General features: G+C 41.9%; 1 protein-coding gene across 2 annotated transcripts in view; it reads left to right on the top strand.

Annotated features, from left to right (window-relative positions):
• The window catches only part of LOC126469617 (probable galactose-1-phosphate uridylyltransferase), a 190,538-nt gene extending 168,388 nt beyond the window's left edge, over positions 1 to 22,150 (top strand). For both annotated transcript variants that reach the window (XM_050096738.1, XM_050096739.1), the window contains 2 exons: positions 21,719 to 21,824; positions 21,900 to 22,150. In XM_050096738.1, the coding sequence (XP_049952695.1) occupies positions 21,719 to 21,824; positions 21,900 to 21,996 (203 nt within the window). In that variant the 3' untranslated portion in view covers positions 21,997 to 22,150. The remainder of the gene's footprint in view (positions 1 to 21,718; positions 21,825 to 21,899) is intronic.
• The last annotated feature ends 616 nt before the right edge of the window (positions 22,151 to 22,766 follow it).

Below are 22,766 nucleotides of genomic sequence, written 5' to 3'. Positions count from 1 at the left end.
ATTGCATGTGCTTACCCAGTGCACCACTGTGGCGTTCGCCTGGCGACAGGAGCTTTTAGGATCAGTCCAGTGGCCAGCGTCCTTGTGGGATCTGGAGTCCCTCCATTGCAGATCCAACTTTCACAACTGCTAGCCAGTTACATTGCACACTTTCGTAGTTCTCCTGAGCATCCGAATTACCGTCTCCTTTTTCCACCGCGGCAGTTCATCTCCCGCAACGGCGGCATAGGTCAGGCCTAATGATTGTGGTTTGTGTGTGATCCCTTCTGCCTGAACTGGAGTCCTTCCCTTTACCACCTCCCATCCAGGTCCATTTGCATACACCTCCATGGTGTACACATAGGCCACAGATTTGTCTGGACCTTTCGCATGACCCTAAGGACTCAGTTACTCCTGCCACTCTCCACTGTCACTTCCTCTCGATTCTTGATGTGTTCTGGGGCTCTGAAGTGGTTTACACCAATGGCTAAATGGCTGATGGTCATGTACGTTTTGCCTATGTCCACAGAGGCCATTTTGAACAGCAGTCCTTGCCCAATGACTGCAGAGCTGGTGGCTGTCTGTCGTGCACTTGAGTATATCTCTTCATGCCCCGGGGAATTGTTTCTTCTGTGTACTGACTCCTTGAGCAGCCTATAAGCTAAAGACCAGTGCTACCCTCACCATCTTTTGGTAGCGTACAGCCAGGAGTCCATCTATGCCCTGGATCGGTCTTATCATTCAGTGGTGTTTGTGTGGACCCCAGGACACGTTGGTATCCCAGGCAACTTGCCGACAGGCTGGCCAAACAGGCTGTCCGGAAACCTCTTCTGGAGATGGGCATCTCTGAACCTGATCTGCGTTCTAACTTAAGTCATACAGTTTTTCGGCATTGGGAGACGGAATGGCATAACAGTACACACAACAAACTGCGTGTCATTAAGGAGACTGCTAATGTGTTGAAGTCTTTCATGTGAGCCTCTCGCAGGGAATCAGTTGTTCTCTGCTGGTTCTGCATTGGCCATGGTTGGGCGACCCATGGTTACCTTCTGCGCTGTGAAGAGCTGCCTGAGTGTCTGTGTAGCGCCTGGTTGACAGTGGCCCATATTCTGGTGCACTGTCCCACTTTGACTGCCAAGTGTCTAAATCTTGGGTTACCGGACTCGTCGCTAATTTTATCTGACAACACCTCATCGGCTGATTTAGTTTTACGTTTTATTCATGATGGTTGGTTTATCATTTGATCTAAGTTTTAGCACATGTCCTTTGTCCCTCTGTGTCCTTCACCCTAGTGCTTCTACGGTGAAGGTTTTAATGTGTTGGAGAGTGGCTGGCTTCTTTTTTATTCTCTTGGTCAGCCAGCAATGGTAATCTGCTTTGTTGTTTTAATCTCTTCATCCCGTTTCTTGCATTTCTATGGTTTTCTTGTCTCCCTTTTTCCATTTACATGTTTGTTGCACTTAATTGTTCTTGTGATTTTTCCTTTCATTCCGTTTTTAGTTGTCAGTCTCGTTTGTTTTATTCTCACACTTGTGGCATTGTTTTAGTTGGAACAAGGGACTGATGACCTCATTGTTTGGTCCTTTTCCCCCTCTTTTAATCCAACCAACCAACCAGCTTATTGAATCTGTACATTGAGTGGGCAGTGAAGGAAGTGAAAATAAATTTAGAAAGGGAATTACAATTTGCTGAGTCCATTGTAATTGTGTCAGGGCTGGCAAAAGGACTTAGAAAATCAGCTGAACAGATAGATAGTGTCTTGGAGAGATTGTTATGTGAACATAAAAAAAGGTAAAGTAGTGCAGTTGATGAATTTGTGATGTAAATATAAATTAATCACTTCTAGGCGATCACCAGATAATTAGCAATACAATGAAGAAAGGATTAAATCTGATGATTGTGGTTGTGCACAGAAAACTGGCCTAGAATAGTATTGGTATATATTTGTGTGAACATATTTAGAATGAGCAAGGTGTAATAAGGTAAGAAATTGGATTCGCGTTTGGGACAGCAGCAGTTGAAATTTCCAACCAGCCATCCAAATTTATTATTTAAGCAGTTTCTCCTAAATCAGTTAAGGCACATGACCTCACCATCGATGGAATATTAAATGCTTGTCTTCCTTCCTTCCTTAAACATACAGAATTTGAGTAATTAATTAAAATACAGTTGCAGTTATTCAATTATAAAAGATGATCTATGCATTGTTAATTAACTCTTTGGCTGTGCTAGACTGCTACAGCAGTCAGTCAGCCATGCCCTGAGTGTGGGTCACTGCTGCATCAGTGGTACCCATGATGCAGTCAGTTACAGTAGAAGTAGTGAGACATATGCTTGTTTACCGTTTAGCTGTGATGAAATACTAGGTCTCTGACTGCAGCATACTGTTGATGGACTCTGAACACACCATATTGTTTGCTTTAAATGCAACAGATTGCATTCCAGTGGACAGTACGTGATTTCACTGGGAGTTAAGTTTCAGCATTATGGGCTGAATTTCGCCACATTTTACTTGCTGTAAAACATACACATGACATTTCAGTGTACACAGCTGGACATTAAAATAGCAGCAGCATGAAGGCTACGTACAACAGATGTCAAATTGGCATGAAGTGTACAATTAGTGTTTGGACAATGTTGACTGGAATACACTCTTTCAAATTCTGAAGGTGGCATGGGTAATATACAGAGTGCGAAAGGCTATTTACAAGGATAATGGAATGTAGGCAAATTAAGTCAGGTGACGCTGAGGGAATTAGATTAGGAAATAAGACACTTAAAGTACTAAAGGAGTTTTGCTATTTGGGGAGCAAAATAACTGATGATGGTCGAAGTAGACAGGATATAAAATGTAGACTGGCAGTGGCAAGGAATTTATATCTGAAGAAGAGAAATTTGTTAACATCAAGTATAGATTTAACTAGTCATGAAATATGGAATCATTTTCTGAGCCATGTCAAGATGAAGCTGTCAACTTGTCATCCTTTCTGGTTCAGCAAAGTGTTTTATCAGTGTGACCATCCGGAAATACTAAATCCACAGTTTGGCTGTGCTGTCAGTTTTCCCTAGTCCTTCCAGTTCTTTGTTAATTTTGCACTGAGACTGCAGAAATATGGGTTGTCTTGTGTGGATATGATAACACATCTATCATTATCATAAAACATGTTGTTCAAACCATCACATTCATCAGGGTAATTTGAATAGCATCAGATATTAAGCTGGATAATGCCTGATGAACTAAAACATGAGCTGTCAATGCTCGAGCATAGACATGGCCAGACATCAACTTCTCAAGGCTATTTTCCACATAAATACATGACAGAAGTTCCTTCAGGCTGCTGCTGGCTTCAATATAGCCTACTGCTCCCATGAAGGACATTATTGTGTGAATCCCACCAAGACGAATGACGACAGAGTTCAAAATTGGTTCTTGACCACTAGACACTACGTCATATGCTATTACATACCAAGGTTGGCCAAACGCACCTCTTCTATGAAGCCATACCACCCAGGTAATGACACGTGGTCTGACCACTTCACAGAAAGCCACATGAAATCCCAAATTGAAAGCACAGTTTTGCCAGGCAGTGGATATGATTTTTCAGTATCCCCATTGTTTCCAATCGACAGTAATTTGTTTTTTGAATACTTGTATTTCAACAGGACTTATTTTGTATGAATCTTGAAAGAAATTAAATCCTCTACAACAAAGCTCATTACGCATTCTGCACATAACAAAAAAGAGAGAGAGAGAGAGAGAGAGAGAGAGAGAGAGAGAGAGAGAGAGAGAGAGAGAGAAGGTGAAACAACTGACATCTAATGTTTTTTCAGACTTCTTGACATTTTTGCAGATTTTCACAGCCCGATATCTCAGTAGACGTTCTGAATTTTCCACCATGTTATATATGAAATTAACAGGACATTTAATGCTCTTTAACAATGCTAATGGCATATTTTTGCCTAAAGCACACTGGAAGTGAGTTACTAAGGAAAAACTGAAAAAGTGCCCTTTCTTAGTGGTTTTTTCAGGGTGGTGGATAACACACAAGGGGTAGAAGGTCTAAAACTTGGATTTTTTTTTATGAGAAACATACCTGGAAATAAAAATTATTCCACCTTCTGCATCCAACCCCTTTTTCAGAGCTATTTCTTTTAGGCTAATTCGACATCTCACACTTCAAGTTAACAAGAGACATGAGAACATAAGTAGCCATTCATAATGCCGGTAGCCAAAGAGTTGGCTGAATGTTACACTGACATAAAAATGTGTAAGGTTTTATTGGTACAATGTGTTTTTCTCTGACAGAGGAATGGAGAATATATTGAGGCCGTTTTCAATCACACCTGCTCAATTTTATGCCATACCCATCTCTAAGGGCTGAACAAATGAAATGATGTTAGTCTTGAAAAGGCAGAGGTTAGAACTGTGTTCACAAATTGGCTGACAGATAAAATTTTACTCACCCCCATCTTTACTAGAGGCTGTGCGCCTCACATTGTTGAGGGAAGAAGGTAACCACTTTGGCTTGTCGCCCTCTTGTGGATGTGATGAATGCCACATTTTCAGAACAGAGACAAATTGTATGTGTTGCAAGTGCCTTAGGATGTGTAACAGCGAAGTTTCATGCCCCTTGCTCTATTTACTGTAGAGATCAACCACCTAAATAGTGTAGCTGCTCAAGGTATAGGCAGAACAGAGGCTACAGAGGATTTCGGATTTCACAGTAATGGAAGTTATGGACCAGGAAATGGAAGAGGTGCTGGTATGGCCACTGCTCCAAGATCCCAATAAAATCTGCTAACCTAGTTAATTGAGGTGGAAAATCTGATTGTTAGAGACAACATCTAAGCCAAACTGGTCAAGATTTTAACACTATGACGTCCGGCAACACCACAGTGGTGTCGTGCGCGAAACAGTGGTCAACGGCCGGCAACACTGCAGTGGTGTCGTCTGCATAGTATCGCTCAGTGGCCAGTGACACCTCAGCGGTGTTGTGAGCATAGTATTGCGCAGTGGCTGTCGACAGCACTTTAGTATCTTTTGCATTCTCTTGGTGTTTTGTTTAGGTAACAGTAAGTTACACACGTCAACAAGTGTTTTGTTTTTATAAGTACTTGTGCCCTTTCATCATGGTGGACGAAGAGACAATAGGATTATTTACGATGAATGCGCAGATGTCCTGTCTGACGTTCCAGATGACTTGGCCGATTGGGAAGAAGACACTGGATGTCAAAAAAATGAAAGTGAAGCAGAATCGTCGGAAGATAGTGAAATACATCCAAGAATAATTCGGCGAATGCTACAGTTGCCAACTGATTCGGTTGCATCAGATGAAGAAGACAGTGCAAAATGGTGAGACTTTGATATACCGAGGACCAGTAAAAAATTTGAAGGATCCCCGGGTCCAAACATATTTCCCAAAGATACACAGAGTGTTGAGGATATCGTAGAATTATATATTGGGAATGATCTATTTGAATATATTAGCAATGAAACCAACGTTACTACAGTCAAAATTGCAATAGAAGGAAACTGGATTTAAAAAATGCCAAATTTGCTGACATTACAGGACTCGAACTTAGAACATGGTTTGGGCTTTCTATCCTTATGGAAATTGTAAAAAAAGCAAGGATCGATGATTATTAGTCAACAAATCCGTTCATAGACACACCGATATTTTGCAAAACAGTGTCTCCCAACCGATTCAGACAAATATTATAATTTTTACATTTTTCTGACAGCAACAATACACCAGGTAATGCTGACTGGCTTGTCAAAGTGCAATTCGTAATTGATTATTTTTCCAAAAAGTTTAAAGAAACATTTAATCTAAGTCAAAACATCTCAGTTGATGAAGGACTGATACTGTGGCTTGGGCGGTTAAATTTTAAAGCTTACAATCCATCGAAAATTATGAAATACGACGTACTGTGTGATTCGAGTATGGGATACATTTCCTCATTCATGATATATTCCAGCACTGGACAGACTTTGGCAAAAACAGTGATGGAACTATTGACACCGTCTGATGGAAAGTGGCATCACCTCTGCATGGATAATTATTATAACAGTGTAGAACTTGCAGAGAAGTTACTTGAAAAAAAAATTTGAGGTTGTGGAGCGATACAGCAAAATAGAGGATTTCCAGAAAATTAAAGTGCATAAAAGTCAACGTGTTTGAAGCTTGTTATCAACGGAAAGGTGACAAGTGGCCGGCGACAAACCAAGTAATCTGACTTAGCACTGCCGGCGCCAAGCGAATAAATTTGTACGAGACCTGCAGACAGCAAAGTGTTAATAGACAAAGGTGCTCAGGTGAGCTTTTTAATTAACCTTTGGTGATAAACAGGCATTAAATTTGCTGTGCTATTGCGTTAGTGTACTGGGAACATAACATTTAGTTCATTGTGAACATACTGTGATGATGTAGATATTGGTGAAAGAGATTATGATTTTGATACGGAGGTGCTTAGGAAAACAGGATAGGATTTGGATGTTTATCTGTGGAATGTTTTGCTATGACACTTTCAGGGATTCATGGACATATGGTTGCCAACTGCCCAATACCATGACTCAACATACTCATTTTATGGCGATGACAATGCAAAGGCATGAGTAACTCAAGGAGAAAGAACTGTCCCTTGAATCTGTATTAAATCACATACCTTACCGTCATAAGCACACCAAAATCCAAGAGTCTGCAGGAATTATTTTTCTGGTCGATACACTTGCCAGAAACTGAGTACATGTGAAGAGACACATGCGCTGAGCCAAAAGCATTAGCAGAGAGATACCTGTTAGTGGTTTCTTAGATGACTTCAGAACACAAGCTATTAGAATTCCGTGTGGAACAGTACTCGTCAGTGTTCAAGAAATAATCTCACGAAATTTTGAGAACTTACAGTTGTGTTAGTAGAGACAGAAAGTGGTCTGTGAATAATCAAAAACTGTTGCCAATCCTGGAAGTGTGCACAATCGCCTCACCTACAAAGATACAATTGAGGGAGAAGTTAATACATTTTTCAGAGGTGGACAGGAACCTGTTGTATAGGTTATTGGAGGAATACTGGTGGCTGTTTATAGAAAGACAGTATTTACCAGCCACAGAGCTAACACAACATAAAATTCGAACTGGGAGTGCATGGTCAATAGCTCAGAGACCATACCACATTCCCTGTCATTTATCAGTCATAGAAGAAAGCATCCAACATCAGTTAGATGCCTCTGCCAGGCACTTAACTGTGATTTGCAGAGTATCCATGTAGATGTAGATGAATAATTAAGCCTACCTCTAGCCTATGGACATTGCCCATTGGCAGAGTACCTAAAAAGAACATCAGTGGAGAAAACTTACCACCTCTTAGTGATATGCAAACAGAAAACTGGCATTGATGAAATGCTCAACCACTTTGAAAATTAAAAAATATTTCACCACTAAAAAGTATTTCACCACCCTGGATATGAGGCCTCGATATCACCAGGCACCATCTGTTCCTGAGGATATACTCAAGATGGCACCTTCTGTGCCTTCTGAGCTGTATGAATTATTCATAATGCCTTTTGGTTTAAATCCATCAACTAGTTTGGAGAGGTTTGCAAATTTATTATTGTGTGGATTGAAACCAATAAAATGTTTAGTGTATCTCAATGATATCATTGTATTTTCGCAGACAGTTGAGGGACATAAAGGATGCTTGAGAAGTGCACTGCCGTGTCTACAAAGTGGTATCTTGAGCTTAAAACTAGAGAAATGTTCCTTTGCTAAATCTCAGGTGCGACACGTGGGCCACATTATAAGTTCTGTGGGCATTAAATTTGATCCGCATTTCACTGAGACCATTGGCAACTTTCCTATGCCAAGAAATGTAAAGGAACTACAATTATTTTTGGGTCCAGCCAATTATTGCCACAGATTTGTGCAAGATTATGCAACCTTCACAAAGCCTTGTGAGAGAAGGGGTACCTTTCAGTTGGTCTACTGAATGTGATGCAGCAATGAATTGAAGAGTTTTGCAAAATCTTTCCTCTTAGTTTATCTGGATTTTGAGAAACCATTCATTGTCATGTGATGCTTGCAATTATACTGTTGGCTGTTTTCTAAGTTAGGAACAAGGTGGTGTCAAGCACCATCTGGTTATGCACCCCACCAGCTTAACAAAGCAAAAATTAATTACAATGCTACCAAGGATGAGTTGCTAAGTCTATTTTTGGGTGTGAATTATTCGCAGTGTTATCTCTGCAGATACGTTCCACAGTTACTACGGTTTCTAAATTAAAGAGATCTGAGTAGCTGATTGACACAAAGGGCTCTGAAACTGAGTACGATATGCTCTGCCAGAGACCTGAGAAATTGCACCAACAAGTTGACCCATTCTATGGGTTACAAGCAAATGAAGTATTTACAGATGAATTGCAGAAAGTACAGTAACAGGATGAAAAGTGTCAAACTTGTCACATCACAGGAATTTGTGTCTAAAGATGGTATTTTATATTGCAAAACAATGCAAGGAAACGGTCTGGTAATATCAAAACTACTTCAGTACTGTATTATTACACAGTGTCATGACAGTGTTGAAGCTCACCATAGTGGAACTCCAAGGGACTCAGCATTCATTTGCTGGGTACGGGCTTTAATACCCCGGGGTTCCTGAACTGGGGACGGTAAGCGCCACCAGTCCTGCCACTGTCACCTCTGGGCATCTTCAGTGACCACTGTACGATGCAGTGGTGGAATGTTGTGTGTTACAGGGAACGGGGATCTTGGCTTGACTGCCCTGATCCTGAGGTTGGTAACAACCTCTAGTAAAAAAAACCTGAATCTCAATGTGTGCTGCGCACTGATACAATGCATGGCTGTTGAGGTGGAACACTCATTAGTGGGCAACATCTGGGGAACCTCCTGCACCTTAGTTGTGTAGCACACAGGGTTTAGGTAGGCTTTGATTTCCCTAGCTGGTTGTGGGACCGAGATGGAACCCACGAAAGTTTCTCCTTCTCCTCCCAGCAGAATGGGTGGACCACGGGGGGTGGGGGGTAATCAACACTCAATCCAACAAGAGCGATCATGTAGTCAGGTAGACATCCTGACTCATCGGTTTTTCAGAGTACCTGTGGTAATAGTAAAAACCTTGTGCTGCTGGTCAGAATGTGTTTATAATGGTTAAGAGGAAAGAGGGCAGCTTCAGTTTTGCCTTTCTATATCCAAAAGGGATTAGAGGGAATTTGTGGCACTTTAAAATCTGTCAAGTGCTTGTGCAAGGGATACTGTTAGTGGAAACTCCTTCCCAGTAAGTAGCGAACATTGAATCAGCTGGATGCCTAAGGGAATTTGCCATAGAAACGTAGCTCCACAACACATTGAACTACAGCAAAGGTGTTGTCATGCAGAGATCTGGCAGACATTCCGAAAGAGGAACTAAGAGCTGAGTGGGCCCAAGAAGCCATCATGGATGTGCAAAATACAATGAAAAGGGTGGATGGAGATCTGGTCAAATCAGACTCATTTATCCTCACTTTCAGTATCACAAAACTCCCAGAGCATGTTAAGGTAGGTTTATTTCATTTAAACTTGCAGCCCTCTGACCCCAACCCAATGTGCTGTTTTAAATGCCAGCATCTTTGGCACACCACCTTAATATGTAAGGTGGCAAATGTGGCAAGGCCACCCATGGAGGAATTGGTTGTTCATCTCCAAAGTGTGTCAATTGCTCTTGGGATCACACTGTCTGGAGTAGAGACTGTGGTGTCTTCCTTGAAGAAAGGAAGGTACAGGAGATTAAGCCAACAAAGCACATCCCTTATAGTGAGGCCAAAAAGATCTATAAGACCGTGCAGCCCCCTACGTTCTCTACCTCCTTTGCTTAAGTTCTTCCTCAGCCAGTTCAAAAACCAGATGGTGCTGTAATAATGGAGGTTGGTAGTGTCGGCATTAACACTTGCATTTGTCAGTGCACGTTTCGAACTGCAGTTATTTCAGAGCCCACAGCCCCATCCTTCCCCCCCTCCCCGAGAACGTAAGATAAAACCACAGTTGCCACCACCATGGAACTCCCAGTACCTCTAAAGGCAGTGTGTGGTAAAAAATTCAGCACTGCCGCTACTGCTGCTGCATGTAATAGTTCCTACAAAACTGTCCCAGGGAAAAAAGCAAATGGGGAAGCTTCCAACACATGGTAAAGCCAGGCAGTAGACCATTAAATCATGTTGATGTCATTCGACCTGACGATTCTGCTGCTTCTGCTTGAGACTGAATGGAATGTGAAGTCAGCCTGGGCCAACCATTTTGCCCCAAGGCTGAACCTTCACCCATTGTGGGCCCTCCAACCTGGAGGAAAGACAGAGTGAAAGTTTCTACAACCTCCATCATAAATGGCTCTCATACTACAATGGAACATGAATGGGTTCAGAACCCACATGGAGGAACTGAAACTAAAACTCCTAGCACAGGTACACCTCATGGTGTTGTTTCTACAAGAAACACATTTTAAAGCCACTGACTGTGGGGCTATGCTCTCAACTGAAAGGGTGACCTGATTGGGAAAAGAGACAAGGGAGGGGTTTGCTGTGTTTGCTAATAACATATGCCACTCCTCTGCTCTCTCCTTGGTTAGTGTCCTACAAGCAGTAGCCATTGCATTTCATTTGGGCCAGATCATCACTTTCTGTTCACTGTTCTTACCTCCACAGGATGCAATAGACGCTGAGGCTGTCATGGATCTTATAAAACAACTCCCCTGCCCATTTCTCCTACTGGGTGATTTCAGTGCACATAATGTCTTGTGGGACTCTAACTATACTTGCTGTAGGGGTCAAGTCTGGGAGAACCTCATGTCATTTCAGGAGCTGTGCATCCTCAGCCATCAACCTGTCTTTCTACTCTCCAACCCTTGCAGACTCGGCTCAGTGGGCAGCATCCAATGATCTCCATCAGTGAGCACTTCCCAGCGTGGATCCACCTACTGAATGGAGCATTATGTGAACAGAAGCCATCGAAACAGATTGTCAGCAGGACAAACTGAATGCTGTTCAATCAGCTGGCTGTATTTGCGCCCAGTAAGTGTCCAGGAATAGGTGGGCCATATCACACAAGTGATCCATCGTGCCACTGACTGGAGGTCATCTTCGGATGCAGCCTGTACCTTGTCGGACTCATGAGTGCTGCTCAGCAATCCAAGTCAGCCGTGTGGCTCTCTGACGGTGTAAATACCACCCAACAGTAGACGATTTCACAGCCTTTGAGTCACGAGAGCCAACTCTCATGCGTAATTAAGGGGAGCAAGAAAAGATCATGGCAGAGATTCTTAGACTGTTTATCAACTGTTCTACTTATTCTACAAAAGTAAGAGAAGCTATCTGGAGGCTTTCTGGTAAACACAATCATTTACCAGTAACAGCAGTGGTCAAACAGGTGTCCCCAGACAATGCCTGGAGATGTTGCTCAGACCAAGATACAGCATTTTTTTGTCACTACTGCCTGTGCCAGCCAGGATTCAGCATTTTGCCACTACCATGTGACTGTAGAGAGGGGTAAACTGGACTTAAGATCCACCAGTTCTGAGTCTCATAACTGCCCTTTCTTCATGTGGGAGCTGGAATCGGTACTGTCTGAGACTTGTGATATTAGACCCGGTTGTTACCAAATCTGGCAGCTTGTGGAGAAAAGCGATTTCAATACCTCTCCTCAAAGCATGAAAGTACCACCCACATCCCTGTAGTTACCGGGAGTGTCGCCTTAACGAACTGTGTAGCAAGGGCCCTGAAGCAAATGGTTAACTGTCATCTGTTCTGGCTTTTAGATACCAGGCAATTTCTTAGCTGCTCTCAGTATGGATTCCAGAGATTTCGATCCACTTAGACAATGTGACCCTACTACAGGCAACTATTCAGCAAGCTCTCCTATGTAACAGGGTGTATACGACCCGGGACATACAGGAAAAACCCGGGAATTTTTTCGTTCGGGAGAAAACCGGGAAAAACCCGGGAATTTTTTAGAATTCTGGGAATTTTTCATTGTTTTAGTTACCAGTCATATTTTTGTGATTTTGACTGGTAAGAACCAATACTCTAACGAAGGATATTACTATATCCCGCTTTTGCAGAATAATACTGCAGCAACAAAACACGAACGAGAGAAGAAAAAAAAAAAAAAAAAACGAAAATAAGACTTGAGTCGCAAAGGAAATGCGCCATATACAACAACAAAACACTGTGCTCATACAAGCGTCTGCCAACCAAAGCGTGTCAAAGGCTTTAGGAAAAATATGCAGTGCTTCCTAACAACAAATTGCCTCCGATGAGCGTGACGTAGTTGAGTCGCGTGTGAGTAGTACATTCTTCTGGCTACAGATGTGTGGCTTGGCGTCACTATCTAAATTGCTCTGGTTCAGAAATCGTAAATCCGGGGCTGATGCACAGAGCAGTCTGAGCTGTAGTGGGGAGTTGGCTAGTCTCCATGTGACCTGTGTTTACGTTTAGTGATTTTGCTGTTTCCTCTTCGGTTATTGCTCTCACATTAAATGAAAACAAAAAGGGTTTCTGTGGCCAGGAGCTACCAAATGAATTAAAATACGTTCGCATAATTACGGAAGGCTAAAATATGTTGCTAGTTTAAGGTTTTATTTCCACCTTTCTGACAGTCAAGCATTAATTGCCTTGCAGAACAATGAAGTTATTTTTGTCTGTTTGCTAAAGAGATTTGGCTTTTATTAATCTTTTGCAGTGTTGCAGTCAATTTATTTGAAACAAAGTGTTTAATTTCACACTGTTGGCTAGTTTCAACTGTTCGCTGCATTTCAAGTGCATGTTTTCCTAGCTCGTATGGCATTATGCCACAATAATTAACCAAACATGAGATAATAGAGTACTGGTACTCAAGAAAATTTACATCCGAATCTGGACATAGGATTGTGCACTTAAAGCTGAATTATGCATTTTAGTATTGTTCACGAAATTCCGATGCTCTTGAAGTATCCTTTGATGTCTTGTTTCTTTTATGACATAATGCAAGATCTTTTAATGTTTTACACGTACGAACATGCGGGCTTCCTGCGTCATCGTAACTGCGCAGGCGCAGTGACGCCTGTTATCTGGAGCTCTCTGGCAACTGCTGAAACGAACCAATTTCTAGCAGTCCACGGGAAAATATTGCGAATGATGGTTTGAAAAGTGTTAGTTTCAAAGTAAATTTCCTTTTACGCAAGATGAACTATGTGTGAGAATGTACGATGAATTTCTTAGATCACAGAGCGTTTGACTCTCATTCAAAAATCAACTCTTTGAGGACGACAATCTAGAAGAATTTCGATCTCAGAAGATCAGACATTTACGTCGTTATTAAAAATTTCACTGGCGCATTGTGTGATGTTTCTTAAAGTGTAACATGCTTTAAAAGATCAGCGTTATATGTGGAAGCTTAGCTTCTTTTGCAGCTTATTAATCTTCGAGATGAATATTATTTGTGAAAGCTTTGTTTTTCTTGTAGCAACACTATGTCTATTAATTTCGACCATTAACTTTTCTTTTTTGTGTGTTCGCGCTACTTAAGAGTGATCTTGCTATTGGTTGACTACATCACGTGTCCTATGCTAGCATCAGCTGGCGAGATCACGTGACATGAGCTATGACTGGCTCACAAAAGCGAGTCGCAATCTCGATTTCATTGCTTCGGAAAGTAACATGCAGTGTTTCGTGGAATTAGAATTTATACCTCCGTAACACCAAAAATTGCAGCGTACATGCCGGCCGTGGTGGCCAAGCGGTTAAAGGCGCTACAGTCTGGAACCGCGTGGCCGCTACTGTAGCAGGTTCGAATCCTGCCTCGGGCATGGATGTGTGTGATGTCCTTAGGTTAGTTAGGTTTAAGTAGTTCTAAGTTCTGGGGGACTGATGACCTTAGAAGTTAAGTCCCATTGTGCTCAGAGCCATTTGAACCATGTTTTTTGCAGCGTACATGTTGCTGCACATCAAAGATCTTTCCAAAACATGTTTATTTTCCCCCTGGGTTTCGTTTTCTAAAGTGCCGGCAAATTCTACGTCTTTGTAGAAAACCATAAACATTCTAAGGATTGATAAGTTTTACAGTGCCGAGGAAAAGTATACTGTCAGTTAATATGGAAAAGGTGTATTTTCAACTGGGAGAAAGTGTATTTTCAACCAGGAAATCCGGGAAAACTCCGGGAATTTTTTTTCCTTGTCATTGTATACACCATGTGTAAGCATCACTGTGTTGGTATATTCTTTGCATCAGGAAGGCATATGACACCATTTGGAGACACAGTATTCTAGAGCTACTCTGTCAGTGGAGATTTCGTGGCCAGCTCCTCATCTTCATACGGTCCTTCCTGTGTAAGTGCTTTTTTACAGGTCCTGCATTTTTTAGGTCCTGAGTTAGTTGGTGACATTTACCACACCTGAAGGACCTTAGAGCAAGGGCCCAGAACGCACTCAACAGTTTGAAGTGTCGTAGCCACAGGTCTTGGGGAGCAGACAGGGCACGTCTGCTCCAGTTTTATAGGGCTTTCATGCGAACAGGACTGGACTGTGGGTGCACAGTGTACGGGTCAGTGAAGCCTTCTTACCGGCAGCTTGTTGACACCATACACCATGAGGCTATCAGACTGGCCAAGGGCACTTGCAGGATCAGCCCCATACCCAGTCTGTGCTGAGGCTAGTGAACAGCTATATACAATCAGACAACAACTCCTCATGGTGGATCAGGCGTGTACATTCCTTGCTAATCCTAGTTCACCAGCATACCATACTGTTACTCGTTCAGCTATGAAACACTTCTTTACCAATTGTCCATGGGCTGTTAGGTTTTTAGGGATATGCGTGAAGTGTGTGCTGGAGTCCCTAAGTGTGGCGCATGTGCAGGCTCAAATCCGGGATTTTAACTGGCTGACAGGCTGGTTACTACGGAGGCCCAGGGTAAGTTTAGATTTAGTGCAGAACAGGAGAGATTACACTTCTGCTTCTTTTTTAAATACGATATTTACTGACATTTTCAATGAGCACTACAACTGTGTAGCTGTATTCATGGATGGGTTTAAACTGATGGATTCCATTGGCTGCACTGTTGCTTTTTCCAGATTGTGTCTCAAGATTCAGTTGCTTCCAGAGTTTACTGTATTCGATGCCAAATTATCCATGACCTTAATGGTGATGGAGCAAATGAGATCTTCCATGCCTAGAGTTTACTGTATTCGATGCCAAATTATCCATGACCTTAATGGTGATGGAGCAAATGAGATCTTCCATGCCTGCTAAATTCCTCATTTATTTTGACACTCTGAGTGCTCTCTCTGCAGTATACGTATCCAGCCAAAAAATACGAGGGGTGTTTGAAAAGTCCGTGGAAAAATAAAAACTACTTATGTGTTTGGAGTAAACCTTTTTTATTTTTCGGCATAGTCTCCTTTTAGACTTACACACTTCATCCAACGCTGTTCTAATTTGTTGATCCTTTCCGAATAATAGGATTTGTCCAAGTCTGCAAAATAGCTATTAGTTGCTGCAATCACCTCCTCATGTGAATAAAATCTTTGTCCCACCATCCATTTCTTCAAATTGGGGAACAAATAGTAGTCCAAGGGAGCCAAGTCTGGAGAATAGGGGGGATGTGAAACGAGTTGGAATCCTATTTCCATTAATTTTGCGAGCACAACTGCTGAGGTGTGTGCTGATGCATTGTCATGATGGAAAAGGACTTTTTTGCAGTCCAATCGCCGGCGTTTTTATTGCAGCCCGGTTTTCAAACTGTCCAATAACGATAAATAATATGCACCTGTAATAGTTTTACCCTTTTCCAGATAGTCGATGAGGATTATCCCTTGTGAATCCCAAAACACAGTAGCCATAGCCTTTCCGGCCAAAGGAGTGGTCTTCCCCTTTTTTCTTGCAGATTCTCCCTTGGTAACCCATTGCTTAGATTGTTGTTTGGTCTCAGGAGTATAGTAATGTATCCATGTTTCATCCACTGTGACAAAACGACTCTTAAAGTCCTGCAGATTCTTCCTGAACAGCTGCAAACCATACTTGCAACACTTCACACGATTCCGTTTTTAGTCAAGCACGAGCAATCGCAGAACCCATCTTGCTGATAGCTTTTTCATGTCCAAATGTTTATGCAAAATATTATGTACCCATTCATTTGAGATGCCCGCAGCACTGGCAATCTCACACACCTTAACTCTTCTGTCATACATCACCATATCATGGATTTTATCAATGATTTCTGGAGTCGTAACCTTGACAGGGCATCCAGAACGTTCAGCATCACTTGTGCCCATATGGTCACTCCGAAAATTCTGAAACCACTTATAAACTGTTCTTATCGTCGGTGTAGAGTCAACGTAATGTTTATCAAGCTTCTCTTTAGTCTCCTAAGGCGTTTCGCCTTTCATAAAGCAAAGTTTAATCACCACACGAAATTCTTTTTCGTCCATTTTTTTGACAATCACTCAACTTCCTTGACTCACACGAATGGCAAACAGAAAGAAATAGACCAATATAGCTGAAACTTGGTGTGCATTCTTTCCAAAGATGCTACTAACTAAACATGACCTCGATACGCACCGGTGGTGCCACCTCTTGGACTTTGCACGGACTTTTCAGTTGCCCCTCATATCCCACAATATCCAGGACGCCATATTCCACTTACAAAGGCTGGGGAAGGAGGTGTCTTTTTGCTGGATGCCAGACCACCTGGATTTTGTCGGGAATGAAAGGGTGGAGGGAGCCGCCAAGAAGGCATGTTGTGACCCTTGGTTACTTCAGCGTATCAGCCCGCTACATACTATATTCTTTCTGTGGAGATACAGAGTCGTACATCAAAGGGAAGATAAGTGGCAGGAAGTGACAGTAAAGTGTCTAGTAAAGCCCACAATGTGACGGTGGCTGGCGGTGGCGTACCTCCTTTCAGCCAAACAGTTGAGATGAGGTTCTCTTTACTTGTCTTAGACTACAGCCTTGTAATGCATGGCATCTTGCTGTGGCGAGGGATGCTCCCATGTGTGGTGCTTGCAGTGTACATGGCACTGTGTGCCACATTTTCTTAGACAGTATTATATTTCCAGACCAGAGGGCAGCAGCAGATTTCCTGACAGATCTGCTGTCTATTTTAAGTAACATTCAAACTAATGTGATGAGAGTTTTAAGGTTTAGTGATGCATTCAACTTGTTTCCTAAAATTTTAGGGAGATGTTCGTAATATGTTAACACAGATACTGGCTCACACATGTCTTTTGTAAGTGGTCAGCCATATACATTTCCCTGTGCCATTATTTTAGCTTCTCTTTAGTTGTACTTACATTTTAACCCCAGGTGTAGCACTTTCCACCCTTTCTTCATTGTCCTAAGGCCTGTGAGATAGAACAGTTGTGTGGGTCAAAGCAAGTGCAAGTGGGAGTGAGTGTCATTTTATAGCTTTTCTCTTCACTATGTGACAACTATTTTAGTCATTGTATCCACATTTGTCACAAGAACTGAGGAATTCATCAAGTGTAGTGGAAGACCACCTCTTGTGCACTAGCTTGTAAGAGAAGAGAGAAAGCATTTTACTGCAGCCACAACCATTGGACCAAGTAAGCAAGATATAGCAGCCATAAATGTTGACATCGGTAGATAATATAGAATGTTGAAGCAGATTCTTAGCACCAATCTCCCTCAACAGTTTGCTGATAACCTTGCCATTGAGCGCTCGTAAGCTCCAAAGACACACACTCCCCCAACAGTTGAATGAATCATGAAAGTGAACTTAGGCTTATGATGCAGCTGTCAGATGACAACCTAGCACCCATCAGTGCAGTTACAATCAATTCCTCCACTAAGTATATCGCCCCGAAAATGAACAGATGTTGGTGGACAGAGGACATCACACCATTATGTTCCTACTGTAGATGTCCTGGACACATTGTATGCTGCTGCAGAGAAAGAAGTAAAGTTTCCTACGACAGTTACACCCAAGACATCAACCGTCACAACCATTTTATTAACACCCAAGACATCAACCGTCACAACCATTTTATTAATGCCAGTCGCCAGGAGATGATATTAGTCGAAATGCGGGACAACGCCCATTGCCATACCCTGGACAAGCTCGCTCCCCAACATGCTATTTCCTATAGCCCTGCAGATGTACCATCCATTTACATAGCTGCCAAATATGGGAAAACTAAGTGAGGTGACGATCTATGAAGGTGAGGCTACCACAGATGGAAACCCTCTATGCATGACAATCCCCAAAATCTTAAGAAATCTCATTATCATCATCGATGGCCAATCTGCCCAGGTGCTAGTCAACTCGGGGCAATCCTTTTATTCACAGATGAAACTTCTTGAAGACATCACAGGTAGTCATCGACAGTGGAAAATAAATGTACCAGATTGACAAAGCTATTTCAACAAGCACGCACAAAATACTGCTCTGGACAGTTTTTGCTGTTAAAGATGTTTGTTATCCCACCATCATCAATAAGATGAGTTCCAGATGCTCAACTAAACTGTAATGTTTTGTCGATTGCAAAAAGCTACTCAGGCTTGTGAAAGGAATCTACTTGCCAGCATCAATCACAAGCAGGTAGGTGATCCAGAACTTTGGATCACTAAATCTCACAAGTTGCCACAACTCGCACGTAAAGGTATGTGCGTAGGAACAGCTGGACCAGTCAGGAAAGACAACTTCATTCCACCAATGACGAATTGTGCTCCACTATCACTGCAAACAATGCAGAGGAGGAAGCTACTATCAAACTGCTTGACCAATGTACAACTTCGGCAAGCGTTAGTGACTCTGCACCAATTTTTGAATGCTTTCATATCCGGACTTCAGAAAAGAGATACTAAGTGGCCCATCATAAAATACTGCATCCACATTGAATATCATCAACCAATTAACCGGCACATGTATAGGATATCACTGCTGAATGACGGATAATCTGGGAAGAATTGTGGCAGATGCTGCAAGATGACATCATTGTACTTTCCATGCCCTTAGTGCTCTCCTGTGGCCCTCATGAAGAACGAGGATGGCACATAGCGTGTCTTCATCAACTAGCGGCAACTGAAAAAAAAATATCATGAAAAACATCTACCCATTGTGTGCATTGATAACACTGTAGGCTGCTTGAAAGGAGCAAGATATTTCTCAACTATGCACATGCAGACAGGCAACTGGTAAGTCAGTGCTGATGAAACTGCATTTTTTCAAAGATGTTTGAAGAACATGTAAGTCACCTTACAGCCGGTTGAAGTGTGTTCGAACTGCAGGACCCTGCATGAACCTGTAAAAGCTCTTTGTCACCCAATAAATAAAAATCTTGGGTCATCTAATAAATGACAATTAGTCCACCTCAATCTCGAGAAAAAAAAAAAGCACAAAAGTTTTCCAACTCGGCAGCACTCTTTTGTTGTGAGGAGCTTTTGTTGGAATGTGCTTGTACATCTACTCATTCATAAAGGATTTCTGTACCAAAGCACACCCCCTTACAAGAAGTACTGCAGGGATGCTCCAAATTTTCCTCTAGTGAGGCACAGAAATGAGCTTTCGTTGCTCTTAAGGATGCACAAAAGTAATCTTCAGTCCCAGCATTCAGTGACAAAAGACTGCAAGGCAACACTTCACACTGATGGTATCTGTTGTGAGGTAGATGCTGTTCACGAAGATGCTAAAAAATTGTAACTTATGCTTCGAGAGTACTTTCCAAGTCCAAAATGGACTACTGTACAACTGAGGAAGAGTGCCTTGCAGTTTGTCAGGCCATTATCAAGGTCCAGCTGTATTTATCCATCAAACAGTTCACTGTTGTGATGTGCTGATTAGCCAGAAGGCTCCATTGGGTAGCGGCCTCACCTCCATAGATGGTTTCCTCGCTTAGTTTTCATGGATTCGGCAGCTAGGAAAGTGTATGGTATCTTTGTATGGTGATAGGGAAAAGTATGTTGGGAAACTCGATTCTGTTAACTGGTGAGATGGGTGCTGAGGCTTGTGGAGTTCGTCATCACAGTGATATACAAAAATGAGCTCAAACACAGGGACATTAACTGCCTTTCAAGAAACCCTTTGGTGGAATTTCGTTGCTTGTGGGACATCATCTGCGAAGTTAAAAATTATCACCCTTAATCCAGAAGACAAAAATGCAGAGACATTGTCCATGTCCTCCGTATGAAGTTCTACTACAGTCCTAAGTCAAAGGTTGACAGTGAAGGCATCTTATTCAAGAAAACTGAAGACTCACTCGATGACTGCAAAGATGCAATGAGAAACTCGTTACACTGAAGAGGATGTGACAACACGACGAGGACGTGGGATCCACCAGTGCTGCCATACATAGGACTAATGACCAGCGACCATTAATGTTTCTCCAGGAGAGGGAGCAATCCCTTGAGCTGAAATCACTTTGAAGATCATCATTGAAAATTTCAGTGCGTCAAACAGGTGCTTGAATCTTTTTAAAAAAACATCATAATCTGTCGTTTCAAAATGTAAGTGGAGAAAGTGAGACTCTAGTCATTGAAAGTGTAAGCTATTGGGAGAACATTACTTTATATTAACAGATAAATTTTCAGGCTTATGAAACTGGCATCTTTTATCATTTTGTTCCTGCAAAATTGTGTTCTAGGAAGGGAGAAGAATGTCATGGAGGTAAATAGTGAGAGAAGTGAAAAGTTGCCCCCACTATTAACTTCTAGGTGTTTCCAGAACACAAAATCGCTACTTTTTACTCAAAACAGAAGTCGCTGAGGATGACAAATCTTTGACTTTTCAGCCATTTAGATGCCAAGATGGGCACAGCAGGAAGGGAAAATGTACTTATGATTGACGTTTCGACTTTACATCCCAGGAAAACAAAATTTCTGAGGAATGTAAATGTTGTGTTGTTCCTCCAAGCTGCATAAGTCATCTGCAGGTGCTGGACCTAAGCATAATTCACTCCGTTAATGTCAAATATAGAGTAGCAGCCATGTAGATGTCAACGTCATTCTTTGAGAAGATGAAACTGATAAGACTGATTATTGTGCAACCTATGCATATGGTTTTTACCATCTGGAATTTTGTAGCCTAACACAAGATACTGTGTTAAATTGTTTCACAAAGGCACATCTGGTACATCAATTGCTGTTGAAGATACTTCCGGAAGAAGACTGGTGTAGCAAAACCGATATTTCTGAAAATACAACATTCTAGGACATTATTTTTTTGTGTTGATGATACTCTGACTTCCGTAACTGAGAGTGGGGCAAGTGAAATGCCTATGAGGGAACGAAGAAGAAAAGAGGGTGTTCCATCAAATTTTGCTGTTGACCAAGGAATTGGTACTGTGTGGAACTTTTTTTACTCTCTTAATGCAGATGAATCAATTAAAACTTATAACCAGCTGGAGCGACAACTTCTTTGACTATTGTATGCTAGGAGATAAAAACAAGACTTCTTGGTATATAAAAAAAGGATGTGTTCTGTGAAAGTTGTGATAAATATATATTTATTGTATTTAAATTTTTTGCACAACATGTTGGTAATTTTGTAATTAAATAGCACTTACATCACCTAAATATGCTTGAATTACGATTCTGGGTCACTCCTTCCATGTACTTTGACAAAGACCCTATTTACGGAAAAAATATTTGTGTTCCCAGAGATTTGTTGAAAACATGGTTTACTGTATTACACCTGCACACACTTTTGTGTCAAGAGAAGACGTTTAGAAAGTAGTGCTTTTACTTTTTTTACTTTTTCTGTTTAAGGTGCTCCTACTGGCCCATACAAAGACAATGGTGATCATTGGCTATTCCATGGGATTTATTATCCTCCCCTCCTTCGATCAGCTACTGTAAAAAAATTTATGGTTGGGTGAGTAATTGTGTTAATGTTTTTTTTGCAACTGCATTAGACAATTTTTATATAAATTGTTCTGTATGATTTCAGATATGAAATGCTGGCACAGTGCCAACGTGATTTAACTCCGGAGCAGGCTGCAGAAAGACTAAGAAATTTGTCAGAAATACATTACAAACAACAATGATTTCAGCAGGAATGTACTTGTAATGTACAAGCTCATCACAAATCTATTTGCCAAACTTGTTACTTTATCCACAAAATCGTTTACTTGAGATGCTATTTGTAAAAGATTGTTTACAAAGATGTATTATTTAGCAATAAAATATAGTGAACATGTTGTTAATGAAGTTTAATGTATTATCTCATGGCCCCTGTTTCATATGCGTCGTGCGCGCGTCCCCCCCCCCCCCTCCCACACACACACACACACACACACACACACACACACACACACACACACACACACACACACACACTGGGTGTTCAGGCCAGACTGAAATTGAAGTGTGTTGAATGGGAGCAACAATCCATAGTGGAGCAGGGAAGGGGGAGGGCTAGCTGGGTATGGATGGGGGAAGGGGAAACAGGGCTGCCTGGCAGAGTGCAGAAGCTAGAGGTGGCAGACAAGGTTACCTGGTGCCACGTTGGGAAGCTGTGGGGAAGGCAGGGAAAGAATAAAGAGTGGAAAGGAGAGGAGCAGAAATGGGGCAAAAGATTAGTAGGTGCATTGGCAGAGAGCAGTGCACAGTGAGGGTGAGGAGGTGATAGGACAGAGACTGTTGGGTGGAGGGTGTAAAGACAGTAGGAGATTGAGATTGGGGTGATTTTGTGAGTGAGCAATGTGTTGTGACTATAACTCCCATCTGCACAGTTTAGAAAAGCTGGTGATGGATGGGAGAATCCAGATGGCCCAGGTTGTGAAGCAACCATTGAAATGAAGCATGCTATGTTCAG

The sequence above is a fragment of the Schistocerca serialis genome, chromosome 3 (assembly GCF_023864345.2).
Source record: "Schistocerca serialis cubense isolate TAMUIC-IGC-003099 chromosome 3, iqSchSeri2.2, whole genome shotgun sequence".
NCBI classification, from domain to species: domain Eukaryota; kingdom Metazoa; phylum Arthropoda; class Insecta; order Orthoptera; family Acrididae; genus Schistocerca; species Schistocerca serialis.
This window is presented reverse-complemented; position numbering and strand designations above follow the sequence as displayed.